The following is a 16,895-nucleotide window of genomic DNA, read 5'->3' as shown; positions in this document are numbered from 1 at the left end:
CGTAAATCCTCTGGACAATGTGCCAATTATTCAACATTTAAACACATCTTGCATCAAAAGGAAAGTAACCACGTGATCAACAAACTGCTCAAGTTGCTTTCCAACCAACAGCCACCGTCACAAGACCGACACGGCTAGCGCAACCGAAGCTTTATTTTACCAAAAAGCAGGCGCTCTTTTCAAAATCCAAACAAAGCAGACAGTGAACTCTGTCGCGCACTGCATAATCGCGGCTTATGGCATATTAAAGGCGGGTAACGATGGATCTTCAATTGACCGACACAATCTCCGTTTACGATTCTTGCACTGCCGCAACATGAAAAAGCCCGTTCGACCCAAACCTGCGGGTCACAACAACTTATTTCTTTATACGTTCACACTATTTGCCTCTAATTGATTATGACTTTAAGTAGAGTTGTAACAATTGTGAGCTGTTTGGATCAAATCCAGATCGTGCACACATCGTAACTTATTATCGAGACCGCCCGCAAGCAGCAAACCTCTCTTGCGGAGTAATTAGCCGTCGATTGTTTAATGCCAAGCATAATCCTCTTTTGTGCGTTTCGTCGATCCCAGCAAACGCCTCCATGGCGAAGTTTTCGTAGATACAAATGTCTTGCTACCTTTACAGTTGAATTTCCTTTGATTTGGGCCGTTAGAACGAAAAATACAGAAACCCCCGCGTTGTAATTGCCGACCAAAAGTGTTTTAAATGATTTTCAAACTTACGGTAAACAATAGCCACAGCACGTCAAGCGCTTTATAATGTGCCGCTACGCATTTTGCTAAATTTCTCTTTTGTCGCAACGCTTTCTCACTTTTTACAATGACGTAAAAAACATGTACAGGTGTGTGCCACTATAATACAAATCGTTCACCTCATTAGTGACATTCTCTTACGGTGAGGTTTCGGGATTAGTGTACCAACATGGGTATACGTTTATTTGTATTTGTGTTATAACACATCTCAAGCCTCTACCGTACTTGTGGACACGGTCAATGTAATGACCACACGTGCCATGGAGAAACGCACCATATGTCATGTGTACTTAAGTATTGGCAGACACTTACCTTCTAAACTATTCTATCGTATCCGGTATCATGGATAGACAGATTATCATTGTCTCGCTAATGGCAATAATCCGATCTGTGGTCCATTATTAAAAGATACAAGGCCGTTCAGATGTGACAATAAATATCCGTCAAACCACTACTTGGGCCTGGAATAGATATCGAACGCCATATAGTTTATTGTTGCCTGATCAACGAACACAGGTGGTTAGTTTCACGTGATGGATTTAGTACGTACATTTTAACTGTGTCACGGGATAATCTGTTTTTTTCTCATTCTTTGATTATCCTTGAACTTACACAGATTTCCTTCAACTTTCACAAAACTTTGTATATCAACAAGATTTGAATGCGCAAAGAGTTCGCAAATAAGAAGATTCCTAAGAAAAAAGGCACAAATTTGTTCAGGCTCATTTACAATTCGATTTCCACGAATCGACATTGTTTATTCTACGATATTCATTCGAGAAAGCATAAAACCACAAATAAATACACGCGCCCGTCATTACCGCCGACATCCGCGTCCCATTTTAGGCCAATCAACCACATCAATCATCATCAACGGCGGATTACTCATCGAGGCCACTCATGCGTGACTGGATCAAATCCACGGCGATCGAAGCGCGACCGGCGATGCGCGTCACATGCAAAGACCGTCTGTGATTGGTTGAATCGTTTGAGCAGCGGCTGCAGTGGTATTGGATGCGGCGGGGGGCCTTTTGTTCGTCGGTGGAGCATGGTGGACCGGGAGTGTATCTTCAGAGCTTTCCGAGTGCACTTGTACCCGCGCCTTCGTTAATTGCGGCTTTTTGAAAGTTGGAAAGGCGGTGGCCAGTCGGCGAGATGGCGTAGTTTATCGGAACGATTACTAATTGAAGACGGCCCGCGCAAGTGGTAGTTGAGCTACAAAGCGACGCGCTCTAAAAGAATGAAAAGAAGGCGATGAATGTTTTTATAGTTCACCAGCGTTTCGCAAGGTGGACGATGCAGGTGTAGTTTGAGAATAACCGTCGTATCACTGTTAACAAAATCACGTTTATGTTACTGAAATTCGTAGGCACCTATATATCTTCCTGCCGAATAAGCAGTTATTTTTAATTAATTCTGGAGAAGTTATTTTTAGTATTACTGTTTGTTTCAAACGTATGTTTTTGCAAGAAAGGAAGGTAGCCATTACTTGTTATTGTTGACAGTTTTGTCGTATAATTAATGTCAGAATTTCTCACATTTAGAAGATAATTGCTGTATATTAGCGACTGTAGAATAGTCATATATAAACATGGAGCCAATTATATGAATTCTGTAAACTGCATATATAGTTGAGCTGCTAACAGTGACCATCTGTTTGTAGAATAGTCGTTGAAAAAAAATGCTCAACAGCCCTTGTAAAGCATCCTTTATATATAAAGCGATGTAGAGATTCCCTTCAACGCCAAGGATGACGTAACGGCAATCTCCAGCTGTCCGCGTTGTAAAATATTAATACCGATGGATTGCTCAACACTACAGAGTACAGACTGATACAATTGAATTTTTCCCACATCGGGCTTAGAGCTTGGCGTGACAATCGCCTTTATTTGCGGAACACGAAAGTGCCCATTTCCATCACACGCCAGTGGTTTCAGCGTAGTCGCCCCTAGGGAGGCGGCTATATAACCCTACCGAATCGGTTTTTGTGCTGAGGTGCAGCGCGTGGCAAATTGCTGGTCTTGGGAACCTACGAAGGACACCCAAACTCACGCCGTTCGTGCCTCCGTTTATCGAATTAACCGCAGGTCAAATGGTTTAAAAATTCCGACGAGGAAACAGTGGTGGAAACGAGCGTGTGGTGCAACTGGTCGGTCGTCATAGCAACTCGCACTGGCTTGTCGCCCCGTTGGGTTTTATTTGGTTTTGTGGCCGCGAAAATGGGCCACCAGGCGGTAGTTGCGAGTTGCCCTCTGTGTTGTTGTTGTTCATAATTGTACTCTTGGAAATTCACAGCATTATTCAGTTCCAAAGGCCAAACACTGAGAGGTAGTCTGCCAAGGGAATCGGGCTTGATAAAGAATAAGTTTTGTCTGGAGCCTTGCGGTTACGTCTGTGTTGTCCGCGGTTGTGTTTTATTGTGTTCTGAAAGAGTTTGGCTCAGGCAACAGCGAACGACTGTGTTTGATTAGTGGACGTTTCGTAAATTGTGGAAGATTTATAGTTACAGGTTTATGGTGGCATTGTTGATCGCATTAAATTTTCCCGAAAAGTCTAGTATTGACGATAATGATATAATTGTAAGACATGTCACAATTTGAGTACTCCTCAAAACTTAATTTGTTCATCTTTAGTGAAAAAACAGCAACGGTCGTGCTAAACTAAGCATTGAACTCCAGTAATAACGGTACAATCAAAGGCGCTACTCACACCGAGGTTTACGCTAGCGACACTTAAGCCGCTGCGTTGTAACTGTTATGTGCAAAACATACAAACCTCTGTTTACAGAAATTAGACTTTAGAGAAGGTACTTGGATAACTTACCAGCCAGCGGTGTAATTTGCTCTTGTGTACGATCGACTCTCTGTATATACGCCGAGAAAGTGCTGGATTTAATAGAAATAAATTAGTTAGATGTAATCGCATGGGGTGTGGAAAATGAATCCTGGATAGACATATGAATCACGCTCAGCAGAAGAAAAGAAGCTTGGGATCGTTAAATCCTTTCGTGGGACATCCGAGCACGACCGGTCGCACTTTCTCTCCAATACGTTTAAACTTATTGGGTTGTTTCTGAGTGCGCAACTTGTACAAAGCGACTTTTCGACGAAAGACATGTTTGCTCAGGTCTTCAGGGAAAATCAATAGCACTTCAGCCCTGTGGCCGTGCTTGTATCCGGCGCACAATCGCAACACACAGCCAGTTTTTTGCTGTTCTCAGCGCAGATTGGGAGGGTGTTGGTTTAACGAGGGCGTAGCGTTCGGACTGGCCCAGATATTGGTAATATCATGGCTTTGTGGCAAAACCGGCTATCACGTTGCGGAGTTTCGGGGCGTGATGGTAGATTGAGTAGTATTGTGGCGGAGGTGGACGGCTTGGTTTATTACGTAACTACGGCTAATCACAGGTCTTGAAGCGCTTTCTCTCGTCGGGATTTGAGTTGAGCCCAGCCGCAAATGAGCTTGAGACCGGGGCAGACGCGCCGTCTCGGGCCAAGAGCCTGTTTAGCCAAGGCCGGGATTTGAGGCACATGAAAGGCGTTCCGGGAAGATGGCGTCCTACCGAAAATGCGATTAAACTAAAGCGCGCAAAATTGCCTGCCCGTCATCAGGAATTGGCCAATACACACATGCGCACTGTGCTAGAACGGAATATGGGAGTTCTTCGTGACAAGGCAAACAGTGGGCATTGTATCGTCGAACGGCTGTATATTTAGTGGGAATAATTCATGAGGGATTGATACAGGGGATCAGGAGTCTGGCTACAAGGTTTTACAAGCAAGTGTACGGAGACCGCATCATAATGGTAGCATCTGAACATTGTATGTGACAATTTATACACACAGTTGCCTTTTTGTATCTGTATACAGATTGTGTTATACCAAATAACGTATTACTTGAGTTGAAACTTTTACTTGCGAATAAGAGTTCGTCGAAGTATCCGTCATTTAAATGACTTGCGGTATAGTTCGGAAATATTTGGTGGTTGTATTGCTTCATATGAAAAACGCCGCATATGACGTAGTTAGTACATGTAAATCCTCCCAGTACAATATTTATAGTTGTCAACTGTTATTCAAACAGTAGCCAGGAATGTTGACAGTGTCAAATACACAACACGACGGGAATGTTGGTTGGTTGTCGCGGTATATGCTAGCGAGAAAACACGACCGCAAACCGACATTTTTTTCAGTCGCAGGACTCAATTATTGCCATCTGGAAAGCACGTAGGAATTATCGAACTGTCTACGTTGTGATTGTAAAGATTTCTGTTGACCGAACTTGTATTCCTCGACATGCCGGGGAATGTTTAGAACGTGTTGGACATTATCGATAACAACGTAATGCTTCCCACGGTTGCCAACGAAAGCTAGCTGCTGAAGGAATTCCACTGTGACGTCAGAAACTAGACGCGTTGCCATGGTTGCCACTGCACGCGGTCGAAAGACTCCGGTAAGTACCGGTTGGGTTTTTGAGGGGGTTGTTTTCCGTTGAGCACGGTTTTCAGTTGTAAGTCATTGGTCAAATGATATGCTTTCCCTTCGTTTTTTGGAAACATTATTATGATATCCTTAATATAGTGGATTAATCTAAATTTAAAACTGCATTAAAACTTAGGCAACACCCAGTTTTGGTATATAGCAACAACAATATAAGCTTAAAAGGCATGCGATTTTAATCGGTGTCTTTAAACCAATTAATCGCGAATTGCTACGAACATCAAGTTAAAGGCCGCGCTTCAATATTGTGCATTTATCATCAAAATTAATCAGCAATAATGCAATGGAAAACTTGTAAAAAACATGTCACTTCCAAAACAACATTTTACGACGTTTACGCCATAGAATATACGCTGTTTACAAGATCTGAGACCACGTGACCACTGAACAATGAACTCGATGAAACAATAATAGCAGTAATCGATCCTCACTGAAAATGGTCCTTAGTGTTATGTGTTAAATATATACGGATTCAGTTGTACAGTCACTATATACTTTCGATTAAAAGTAAACTGTTCTGCCAATGGATAATCTATAGCTGTAACTTATAAATAATTGTAAATGCATGGTGTAACTTATAAATAATTGTAAATGCATGGTTAGTTGACCAGTCACTCGGAATCTCCGTTGCCATCGTGTAAAACGGTAAAAACAGTTTCCAATGAACCTTAAACGTTTTATTTTTGACAGGGAACATCCGAACATGAAAATTACCCCAATCCAGTTCGCACCCCTGATGGCCGAAGACATATATTCGGATTATCGCAGGCGATTCGAGAAAAAGCATTTCAGTCGACCTCGCCTTCGTCCGAAGCAAAGCACGTTCAATCTCCCCATGTCAGCCAGGTTAACAGTCACATTGCTAGCTATCAGCTGGCAACACAACACTCCCAGGTAATATTTGCTTTATAAATCGCCCCTTTCTTGAATGTAGCTTATATCAGTATATTGCAAAATGAGCATTGGGGACATGGAACTAATTTAATATTTAAGTCGTGAAATTGTGTTCAACTTTATGAGCACTGTCAGAACGTATTTGAAATAGATCGCAATAAGCGCACTAAGCTTATTTTCAGAATGTCTTGGATAAGACAAAGTAACCACGCCCATTTCAGAACTGCTCAGCTTAATTACTGATAGAAATACTTGTTGATTTTGCAGCTTATACTGCTTGCTCATCCCTTGGTGTTAGCCTGTAGCAGACAAACGAAAACCAAACCAAGGCAATTTGTAAACTGTATACCGCCCATTATTGAAATCACCACATTTCAAAAGGTCTCTCATCAGGGCCCTTTGCTATTGAAAATCGCTGAGCATTGTTTGTGACAATTCAATCGTTGTGTCACAAACGCGGCAGCGCACATAACAGTCTTTAATTGCCGCTCCATGACAATAGACACTCTTCTTGGACATTCCAAGCATTTTGTCAAGCGATAATTGTCCACTGGCTTTCTCCTGGGCCCAGCCATTACTTTTCCCAGAAAAGCAGGATTAGAAGATTATGCGTTGCTGCATCATCAAGCTCCGATAGTTTGTTGACTGTGTTGCTCCAGAATAGTCCAGTGTCATCGGCCGCGAGAGCTTTGCTGGTAACAGTTGCAGGTCTTTAGGTCAACAGTATACTGCCTAGACAGCCAAGTTAGAAATTTTCGCGACTGTGAGTCACAATACAGGTTTGTCTGGAGGATAATAGCAATGTTCGAGGGCTAGGCATGGGCTTAACCAATGATGGAGGTCAAAGCGTTGATCAGTTTGAGGTTGCCCGATTTGTCACACAAAGTTTGGTGCATAACTAGATTGACTTTTGAGCATGTTTGTTCTAAGGGTTGAGCCCAAAAGTGGGCGATTTGGCATTTACGTATACAACGTCTTTTCATGTTCAAACATACTTCACTTATTTTGCTATAGACCTGTTGAATATATGTATATGTATATATAAATTTTTATATGACCTTTTGTTTGTTTGGTAACGGTTTACATTTAGACAAGTCGTTTTGATTTACTCGTTTTGAAATTTACGAAGGTTGTAGTGGTGTTGCTCAAGTTCAGTTTGCTATCGGCTTGCTGTATTCGGGAATTTACAGATTGTTTTTTTTTCAATAAAACATATTTGAAGCAGTTTTTCTCTTTCTATGTAGCTTATATAGAGTTAAAAAAAATGCATGTCTACAGAAAAAATCCGCTGAGTTGACCATCGAGGAAAGACTGCGTAATTTGTTGAACAGCGATACTGAAGGAACGGATGATAGAAAGGTTCAGAAGGTAAGAGCAAATATGTGTAATCCATTCGTAACGCTTTCAAACCTGACTATATAAATGATGAACCGTAAATAGATTTGTCGCAAACGTCTTTGATGATTTTTAACTTTTGTTCATCACGTGCAAAGGCCATCCACATTTTATGAAGACCACTTAAACACATTTGGTAATTTTTTTTGTCAGGTTAATACGATTTGTATGTGTTTGTTCACTCTAACACACCCGCGTTGTATTGGTTGATAACAATCCACATCAACATAGTGACGCGACCAAATCATCGTTTGCTCCTTTGTTTCTCGGCGCAACCCAATCGCCTGGGAACTGGGATTTAAATCGTGTTTGCCTTGCTTGGATGGAAAACAAAAAGCGACGCACTTGATAATTAACGAAGCGGAGTGGACACAAGCCCTCACGCTTTGAAGCTTTTGTCATTACGTCTCGTACGATCGACCTGAACTTAGATTTATGTGAGATACTAAAGATAAACGCAGTTACACGTGCACTAACGTCGTACCAAGCTGAGTGCAGTTGTTTTTTATGCGCTTTATTTGTTTGGATTATAGAATCACAGTTCATGTGGCACCCTGGCTTCAAGGGCGCAAAAAAACACAGAAACAGTACATATGTACAATGTTTCACCGGGTCGAGGATGAATTTGTGACAAAGTGCGCAACGCCTATCATGCCCATAAGACGTGTCATTATTGTAACATTATTTCACACCTTGGTGACAACAACATATCGCACACGACGTCGCGTAAACCTTCTTTTATGTACTTTATGATGTTTATTTATTTGTTTGATTTCTAAAAGTATTTTTTGTTTTTATATCTAAAAGGTTCCACCTCCAACCAGAAACAGAAGCAGGACGCCTGGTCCTTTCGCTTCAAGTTCCCCTCAAAAACAACAGGAAATGAATAGGACAGGGGGAGATCCCCATAGCGGGAGGCTCGTACAGCGTCTTTCCAACGGCGACTACGTTCTTGTCAACAGAAACGTAAGTGACCCAAGTTGATTTCTGCGACTTTTTTTTAACTAAGTTTGATTTTTTGTAAAACGCAAAAAGAGATATGATATGCCCCCTTTTTTCTATCTTACCAATAGGCGTGTGTCAGAAAAGCAATAGATAAACAAGATTCTGAATCCGAATACCAACAGTCACTATTTGGCCGAATCCGAATATTCAATGACGTCATAAATTTTTTAGTTGGCCATAAAACACACTAAACAAATAGCAGTTCGAATTTTTGCTGTAGCAACGCAGAAGTATGCCTTGGCTGCGAAGCCTGCGTGAACCTTATTTGCTGTAGCAAAGTTTTAAATTCGGAAAAGTTTCCTCATTCGAATTCGGATTCGGTTCGGATCATCCCTACCCGACACCAACCTTTCTACGTCGGCACGAACAATTCAAACATTTAAAGGAATGCGAGATGTTCGTAATATCGATATATATTTATCATACTCCCACAGCAATCCCAACACGCAAGTTCAGTAAGTCCAAACAACGTGAGGACCAACCCTCTTCATGCTCAACCACGCCGTTGTACGAGCGCCATTCCACCAAGCTTTCACCACGATGAGAACTGGAATAAGGTGCCCGAGCACCGACCTTACCTGGCGGTAAGACAAAAAACTTAACTTTGGTTGTTATCACCAGTGATGTGCTAAGTTTTTGGGAAAGAGCTTACTCAGTTGTGACGTAGTAGAGTATACCGCTTTACTGAATACTCGGTCATCTGAACCATAAAACATATTTAAGTGTAAATAAATTTTTGTCATCATTTTGACAACTTTGAACACATTTGTTGAATGTATAAAAAGGTAAGAAAATTAATACAGGCATTCCGCCTTTCATGTAAATTCCTAACAACGTATATTTTGTAATGACAATTCACGTACATTTGAAAGTTCTTTCCGTTCAGGCACCAACGCGAGTGTCAAGTACTCGTTTGGTCGTAAATAATCACGAGCCGCAACGCACAACTCCCAACCAATCACCCAACGGCCATGCTGTCCAATCAGTCCGGTCCCCGCAGTCGGGTGGAAAGGCTCCCATTCGAGACCAGCAGCAAAGGCCAGCTCCGGCTCTGAGGCGCTCCCTATGCTTTGACAACGACAATGTTGAACCTCAGATGGTGTTTAACCCCGATCCGAACTCTCAAGCGCTGTCAATGCGCCTTACCGCGCCTACTTACCAGCAGCACATGTACAATAGCCCGCCCCAACCCCAACAACACTCCACGCCGACGGGGCACCTGCATCGCCACCAAGCGAGAAGCTACGAAAATATGACGCAAGGACAGCGTCATGACCATCATGGCCACAAAGGGGGATCTCCCAATGCGAACCAGTCACCTGTGAAATCCCCTCATCCACGTCAGGAACCCGTGCGTCGATCGCCTAATTTTAAGTCGTCGTCGCCCGCAAAACCTCACGTCACAGGTGACGTCATTGCGTCGCACAAAAGGAGTGAAGCGCGCCCTCACTACCCACAACAAAACTTCAGCTTCCGTCGTGCCGTACATCACTCGGTCAGCAATGAATCGGTGAATGGACGGAACGGCGGCACCAAGCGGTCGCCACAATGTCCGGAAAAGCAGCCACCAGGGGACGATAGAGACACGCGTAAGAGCGATGACCGTGACAGTGGAACAGTGCTGGAGCCGGAGGCGTCAGTATTCGACTTTGACTCGTCAATTTTAAGCGAAGAACCCGACATCCCATCTCCAACAAGAGCAGATCTCTCCCCTCCCAAAGAAGCGTGGTCGAGATCCAGTACTCCTCTTCTTCCCCCGCTCTCCTTCCCGGAGGAGGATGAAGTCGTTCATCCGAAGGATGAAGTGGTTGCCGAGGAGGACCTTGAAGCAAAGGCGATAGCTGAGCAGCATTTCGTGAAGCACAATCCGTCAGCAAACTTGCGTAGAGCAAAGTCAGACAGTAAAGGTAAATTTACCACTCTTACCACTTTGTTTAATTTCGCAAAATTTCGTGAATCGTGAGTCTTAAATTATAATTAATTAATACAACCTAAAATAAACATGCGAATTAATCCAGCGGAAAATGTGTTTTTTTCTGGCATTTTTTAGTATTTTGTCGCCCGTACAGTTATTTTATTTCTTCGCAGTGAAAGAACTCCAATCTCGCAATCCGCCGTTTTCTCCTACACTGGGTGGCGCAGAAGAGCTGTCGCCGACTGAAAGCGCCCTCAGTGACGCCAAGGCCAAGAATATGGAAATGAAAAATCAATCCAAGGTAAGTTTCTCCCATGACAAGGAAATATAGGCGCATCGCCTCTGAAATCGATATTGTGAGAAAGGACGTGTTTTGCGTCGATGTTGTCATTGTCATTTCGGTCTGGATGCCGTAAAAACCACACGCCGCCAAACCAGAAATTTAAAACTTATTTCTTCATTGCAATTTCGCTCACTCAACTATACGGCAGTGAATTTTCTGTCCTACAAAGATCATTAGTCGCACTTTACGTTGTTATTTTATGGATAATGATATGGATCTCCCATCTTTTATTTCTTCACGTTGGAAGTGGACTCTGTCAATTTGATTACCCGCAATTGATTGATATTAAATATATTTCCGAAACGTCACAGCCAATTCTCTAGTCAGCATACCATATTCTTCCATTTCCGTCCCAGTAATCACCTTTGTTGAATTTTGGGATGCGTCAGCCGAGGTCATTACAGTGCATAAATCGAATCTCGCCTCGTTGAACAGCTGGCGTTTGCGTAACGCATCTCAGATTACCTTAAACAACATGTTGTTATCGCTGTCTAACATATGTTGTACATTATTTTGTTACGTATATGATTCTATGTTTTGCAAGCGCTAAAACAACTGCACGGCAGTTTTTAATAGGCTATGATACCTTTTTCTACAGTTTCGTTTGACGAGTTCCGAACACGCATAATTTTGAAGTGTGAAAATTAAAGTTGTATTGTGAAGGCAAACCCATTGCTTACAAAGCAACATTTATTTATTAAAATATTTCATGGGAGCAATGCAGGCTTTGTCAATGTTTTTGTGCGATGTAACTGATGCATATTAACGTCAACCGATTACAGTTTACCTCATCGCAGACGTTCGATGGTAGTTTAGCTTGGTTGAACGCCATCGTGTTTTTCCCCAGTGGGATTTGAACCACCTGGGTACGAATCCCTATCAGTTTTTTTCTTAGTTTTGTGGGTAGATCCTCTTGTCCGATGTGCACATTTTGGGTGATGAAGCAAGACATGCCTGGCACAACTGTGCACCACATCCCCCAACACATTAAAAATTTATTAGTTAAATGTCTAGAAAATGTTGGAAAACTAGCTGGCGAACCTTCAACATAAAGTTGTGTAGTCAAATTATTTCCCAAGTCAAATTAATGCATATACGGTTGCGTTCTTCATGGGTGTTTAACAACGTCGTCGGTGTCAACACGGCCCGCATTAGGCGTTTGACTTCCATTTAACCGCATATCAAATGATAGGAATTGTAAAAAGGTTGCACATGACGATAATGAATGACTTTTTTAACTTTCGGGAATTGCATTATATTGCTGATAGTGGTAAAAGCTTCATAGGTGTTGTACCTTGCGTCACTCACCACAGATTTCTGTGAGGGATTTTTGTAAGATAAAGTAAGTCACTAAATATTCATAGCAGCGCTCAAGGCTTTTCAAAAAGCTTGGGAGTATTGTGCGTGTTGACATTACTGGGAAGCACCCACATGAGTGGCACAATTCACAACCACATAAAAGAACAAAAACAATGAATAATTTAGAGGTATTTTCATAAGGCTCGGAACGCCATAATATTCTTCTTAATTTCCTTCGATCTAATGAGTTTCTTCCAAAAAGAGTCTCTTGGTAATCTGCTGTGTTTATATTGATGTCGCTCGGTAGCGTGATTTTAAATGCTAAGATGTTCGACACCAGTGCTTGCTTAAAATGTGTTTTAACCCAAAAAATTTTTTTTGTACAGAATGCTTATATAACAATTATTTTTTGTCTGTTTAGATTGTTTCAAGTAAATTACAGCGCGGGGCATCAACAGTAAGACGAGGGTTTCACCCGAAAAACCTCTCGGGCGATGAACGCTCAAGAGTCAGCAAGAAGCACAGGCAGCGACGTCGCTTTGACGACAGTGACGCAACCGACTGGTCCCAGCAGCACGAATCATGCCGCATCGCTGACCGTAGTCGACACAGCGCATACTACAGGTGGGATATTAATTGGAAGGCATTAAACGCGAGGAAATTTGGGTAATTAGTGATACGACACCTTTTTAGTTTTGTTGTATAGTTAATGTTGTGTATCTAAACATCTTCGAGCCTTATTAAGACAATTCAAACTCCACAAACCTTGTCAACGGGGGCACGCCAATCAGCGGTCATAAATTCCGCATTTAAATTTTTCTGACAGATTTTTTTCGTATTGCCAGTCTGCCCCACTCCGTTGTGGTCGATAATCAGAAACGACAAGAGATGACGCATGTCTTACCCTTACAGGCATTCGTCAGTAACGATCGACGCCTCTGAAATAGGAGAAACGTCGAGCGTTCGTTCCATCACAACCACTAGTGTGTGCAGCGGGGCTCTGCGAAAGTCAGTCAGAAGGAGGCGCTCGGGAGTCGGTGGCGTGGACAGATATTCGCGCGAAATTAGGTAAGAAATTCTAAAATTTGACGTTTCCGGGCGTGATTTTTACATGAAAATGGCTGGTTGTATGTAATGTTAAACGTTTTAAACTAAGTCCCGTTTGTCCTTTTAATGCTGACTGGCATTAATGGTCGACATTAAGCGTAGCGTTACATTGGATACTTTGAATAATATATGAGGTGGGCGATTATGTCTCAACTCGTGGAACGCTCAACTGATGTTGGCACAGAACAGCGAATCGCGTTACCGGAATCGCGTTACCGGGGCACGAGGCGGCTCACAATTAAAAAAAAAACGCCACATTTCCTTCGTAATTGGTCGACGGTAATTAGAGTCACTAACGAAATAGCCTTTGTCGATCCAATCACGACCGCGGTTGCGCATTCATTATGCATGGCGGTTTTCGAGGGGCTGGGCAATGTGCCACTAAGTGCAAAGCTATTGCACCTGTTTCGAGAGGAAACGAACGCCATTGCCGCGCCAAAAATCGATAGGATGCCTATATTAGTGGTTTATAATGGTATTCTCGGCGACTTTTTAAGGATCGGGTTGTTTAATTTTCCCCAAACCGCGTTACATACAATATTTAAGGACTTTGTGCCAGAAGAACAGATCAATTGAAATATGCCTGACAGCAACAGCAACATAATATATTTATGCTGCAATGCCTTGGCAGCAATGCCAGTAAGTCTGGCCATATATTTAGAAACGTTTCTCACTTTGCGGTGGATCTTGCTATATCGAGCACAGTGAACGTCGTGTGTTGCGTGAGTTTGAACTTTTGATACACAGAATAGACAGAACATAGCGTATACGTTTTCGTTGCCAGAAAAATATGTTGCTGACAGGTTGTTGCAACATAATCGATAATAAGTGTGGCGCACTGCCCAACAAAAGCACTACATTTGACCTTGTGGCTGCCCCTTGAATTTGACAGTCCTTTACCAATCCGCTGAAGCTTTGTTTCATATGAAAACAATTGTGTTGTACCAACTATTAATATTAAAAAAGTGATAAAAACAATGCATATTTGTAATAACTACTTGGACGAAAAAATTTTAAAAATAAACACGTCAGCAACAATAATCCCATCAACATTATATTGTACAGATCGGTCAACAAGCGGTTTACCAGACTTGAAGCTCACGTAGTCACCCTGGCCCGCAGTCTCGCCCAACTCTCGTCGGAGTTACGTCACCAGAGTGTGACGTCACGCGAAATCGATCAACTACGTCAGCAAGTGCAGGAGGTGGGTGTTTTCACTTCGCTGGCGTTTGCGGGCGCTGTATTTTCTCAACCGGTAACTGACTCGTGCAATCAATTATGAACGAGGCACCGCAAATGGGGATTTCGTGTAAGTCCATAATAGCACTGAAAAGCAAAACAAAACACAACAAGTAAACAGGGTCACGTGACTCGGTTGCTCTCGTTAGTCTTCCTTCCTTGTGATTTTGCTTCTGGGTTTTTGGTGGTTATATTGTGTAATTAATAACAAACTGTGGAACAGGAATTTTGCATGGAAAAGTTAGTTTACTCTTGTGTCGGCTAAAAATATGTTTAGTTATTGCGCGATACGACCAATCATATTGACATTAATCTTCTTTGGCAACATTTGTTGTGTTGCATAGTTTCATCATCACCATTTCGTATAATTCCAAATTACCTACATCTGTATGTGTGGACTAATTGCGCACTCATCTTAGATCAAAACTCACCAGCAAACAGCGGCTGAGCACAACAGACGCACTCAACCACAAATCATCCTAAAAAGTGAAGGAAAGCAGCCCAAGTTGTCGAGCAAACTGGCGAAATTCTTTGGCGAACAACCTCCTCTCATCCATCTTTTCCTTAAACAGCTTGGATACGAGGTGGGAACTGCGCTGCCTGGAAATTGAGTTTGGAGTTTTTATCGCTTAGACGAAGGCAATATCAAACGCAAAAACGATCTACACTATGTTCAGCACCACGTTGCACCATATTTTTTGCATGGTTTCCATAACATTGTCTTTTGAAAAAATGAAGTCCTAAATGAAGAACATGGGTTGAAATATTTGCTTTGAAATGCTTAGTTTGCCCTTTTGTTTCAAAGCAGCTGTTGCCCATTATATACGAGAAAAATTCTATCAGAAATCTAAAACTAAAATCCGAGGACATGTATTAACTAACATCCACTGTTTAAATTTAACTTGACGAATAACCGAATGTTTACTTTGCAGAAATACATCAAGAACTTTGAATGCGAACGGATCGGAATGATGGAATTGCCGTACATGGACGAAAAGCGGCTTCACGACATCGGAATTCCTCTGGGCCCGAGGTTGCGGATTCTCAAGGAAGCTCAGAAGTCGTCGTACGTGTGAGGAAGATGCACGTCTTGCCTATCGCTTTGCGGCGTCCGTTTCCTCCAACTTATCGCCCCTTGTTGCCTTCAAGTACCGCTGTGCTGATGAAGTTCTGTATGTTATCCGGCACTATGGCCCGTTTCCTTTCTGTCTGTGCATGTAACTAATTGTATAAGCGGTGAGGACTGTCGAATCACGCTTATAATTATACTCCATTAAAATCGGCTACAATGGTCGATAAAGGTCATGCGAAGTTCGGAATGTCGATCTTACCAATGGTTGATAATCAAAAACTAGAACAAAAAAACGGTTTGTCAGTTCATTTACATCCAAGACTTCACCCGGTTTGAAACATTTCACCTTTTCAACACAGCAGGGATATTTTTTGCAATTTTGCACACCGGTATGCCAATGACATTGTGGGGAGTCAAAAACATCCAAGCCTTGCAGATTAAAATAGTTAATATTGACGTTTGGTCTAATTATTCTGGCGTACAAAATCTGCTTTCTCCCACAATCTATAGGACTGTGAACGCGCAAATAAAATCGATCAGAGAGCCTGGAATGGTTTTGGGCGATCGATCGGCTCAAATTATTACCTGAGAATTCTTTCCAACAATTCTCAAAGCATTGTTTTGTGTCAGAAAACCTTAAAAGCACCTTTTTACGGCACAAACCTCAATAATATTTAACTAAACAAATTTTCGAGTGTCGCTTACTGATGATCTATAACGTCAAGTGCTCCTATTGGGTAGACTGTCATGGTCCCCACTAGGTGCCAAAAGGACGCTTTAAAAACGATTTTCTGTCAAACTTGGCTCGGACAAAGTCATTGAATCTAGGTTGCTTTGATCAATATTGCATGGTGTTTGGCGATGTGGTAGATAAGAAAACACAATAAATATAAAGCACAGTAAGACAAGGCGTCGGGAATACGGGATGGCAACGTACCAGCAATTGTCATGTTCTTGTTACGGCCAAATGCAAAAGAGACCGACTTGGCATTACTCTTTTGCGCCGATGTTTAACTCCGAATTGAGACGTGTATGAGGTGGTTTTTGTATTTGATTTGCTTTCTGTCGAGCCACTGTGCAGTGATAACATGTTGTGTTCGTGCTTACATCTGTAATGTTAACGAATGCTGTGCCGTAATAAATATGACGTACGTACTAACTCGTCTGTTCCTTTAGTGTCGGGAACAGTTCCAGCGTGTGGATTTGCCTGGTCTGGACAACGGACGGGGTTGATTACGAACGTAAGACGGTCGAATGCCCGCTAGCGTGCTGCCGAAAGGCCAAAGCTTGTCACTGCTGATGGACAGGTCATTGCATTGCTGTAGGTTTTATTGACAATATGCGTATAATTGTGTTAGGAATTGAAAA

The 16,895-nt window shown here is 42.2% G+C and overlaps 2 protein-coding genes across 2 annotated transcripts in view; both read left to right on the top strand.

Annotated features, from left to right (window-relative positions):
• LOC145890641 (neurexin-1-like) overlaps nt 1-9,938 on the top strand; it is a 142,378-nt gene extending 132,440 nt beyond the window's left edge. The window contains exon 30 of the transcript XR_014399571.1: nt 9,928-9,938. The gene's annotated coding sequence lies outside the window, so the exon portion shown is untranslated. The remainder of the gene's footprint in view (nt 1-9,927) is intronic.
• LOC145890644 (uncharacterized) lies at nt 4,960-16,669 on the top strand. The gene is made up of 12 exons (XM_082981770.1): nt 4,960-5,211; nt 5,949-6,152; nt 7,431-7,520; nt 8,355-8,513; nt 8,987-9,136; nt 9,439-10,459; nt 10,641-10,768; nt 12,531-12,733; nt 13,022-13,177; nt 14,282-14,420; nt 14,875-15,039; nt 15,388-16,669. Exons 1-12 carry the CDS (start codon nt 5,179-5,181, stop codon nt 15,529-15,531), a joined length of 2,592 nt encoding a protein of 863 aa, XP_082837896.1. The 5' UTR covers nt 4,960-5,178; the 3' UTR covers nt 15,532-16,669.
• Nucleotides 16,670-16,895: the final 226 nt, after the last annotated feature.

Source organism: Ascidia mentula, chromosome 2 (genome assembly GCF_947561715.1).
Source record: "Ascidia mentula chromosome 2, kaAscMent1.1, whole genome shotgun sequence".
In the NCBI taxonomy this organism is placed as follows: domain Eukaryota; kingdom Metazoa; phylum Chordata; class Ascidiacea; order Phlebobranchia; family Ascidiidae; genus Ascidia; species Ascidia mentula.
This window is presented reverse-complemented; position numbering and strand designations above follow the sequence as displayed.

What these genes read in the sequence shown, in the direction of transcription:
- LOC145890644 (XM_082981770.1), top strand. Translation starts at nt 5,179, where the DNA reads ATGGTTGCCACTGCACGCGGTCGAAAGACTCCG. An exon ending in CACGCGGTCGAAAGACTCCG is followed by an intron (nt 5,212 to 5,948) that starts GTAAGTACCGGT and finishes TATTTTTGACAG; the next exon opens with GGAACATCCGAACATGAAAA. An exon ending in AGCACCGACCTTACCTGGCG is followed by an intron (nt 9,137 to 9,438) that starts GTAAGACAAAAA and finishes CTTTCCGTTCAG; the next exon opens with GCACCAACGCGAGTGTCAAG.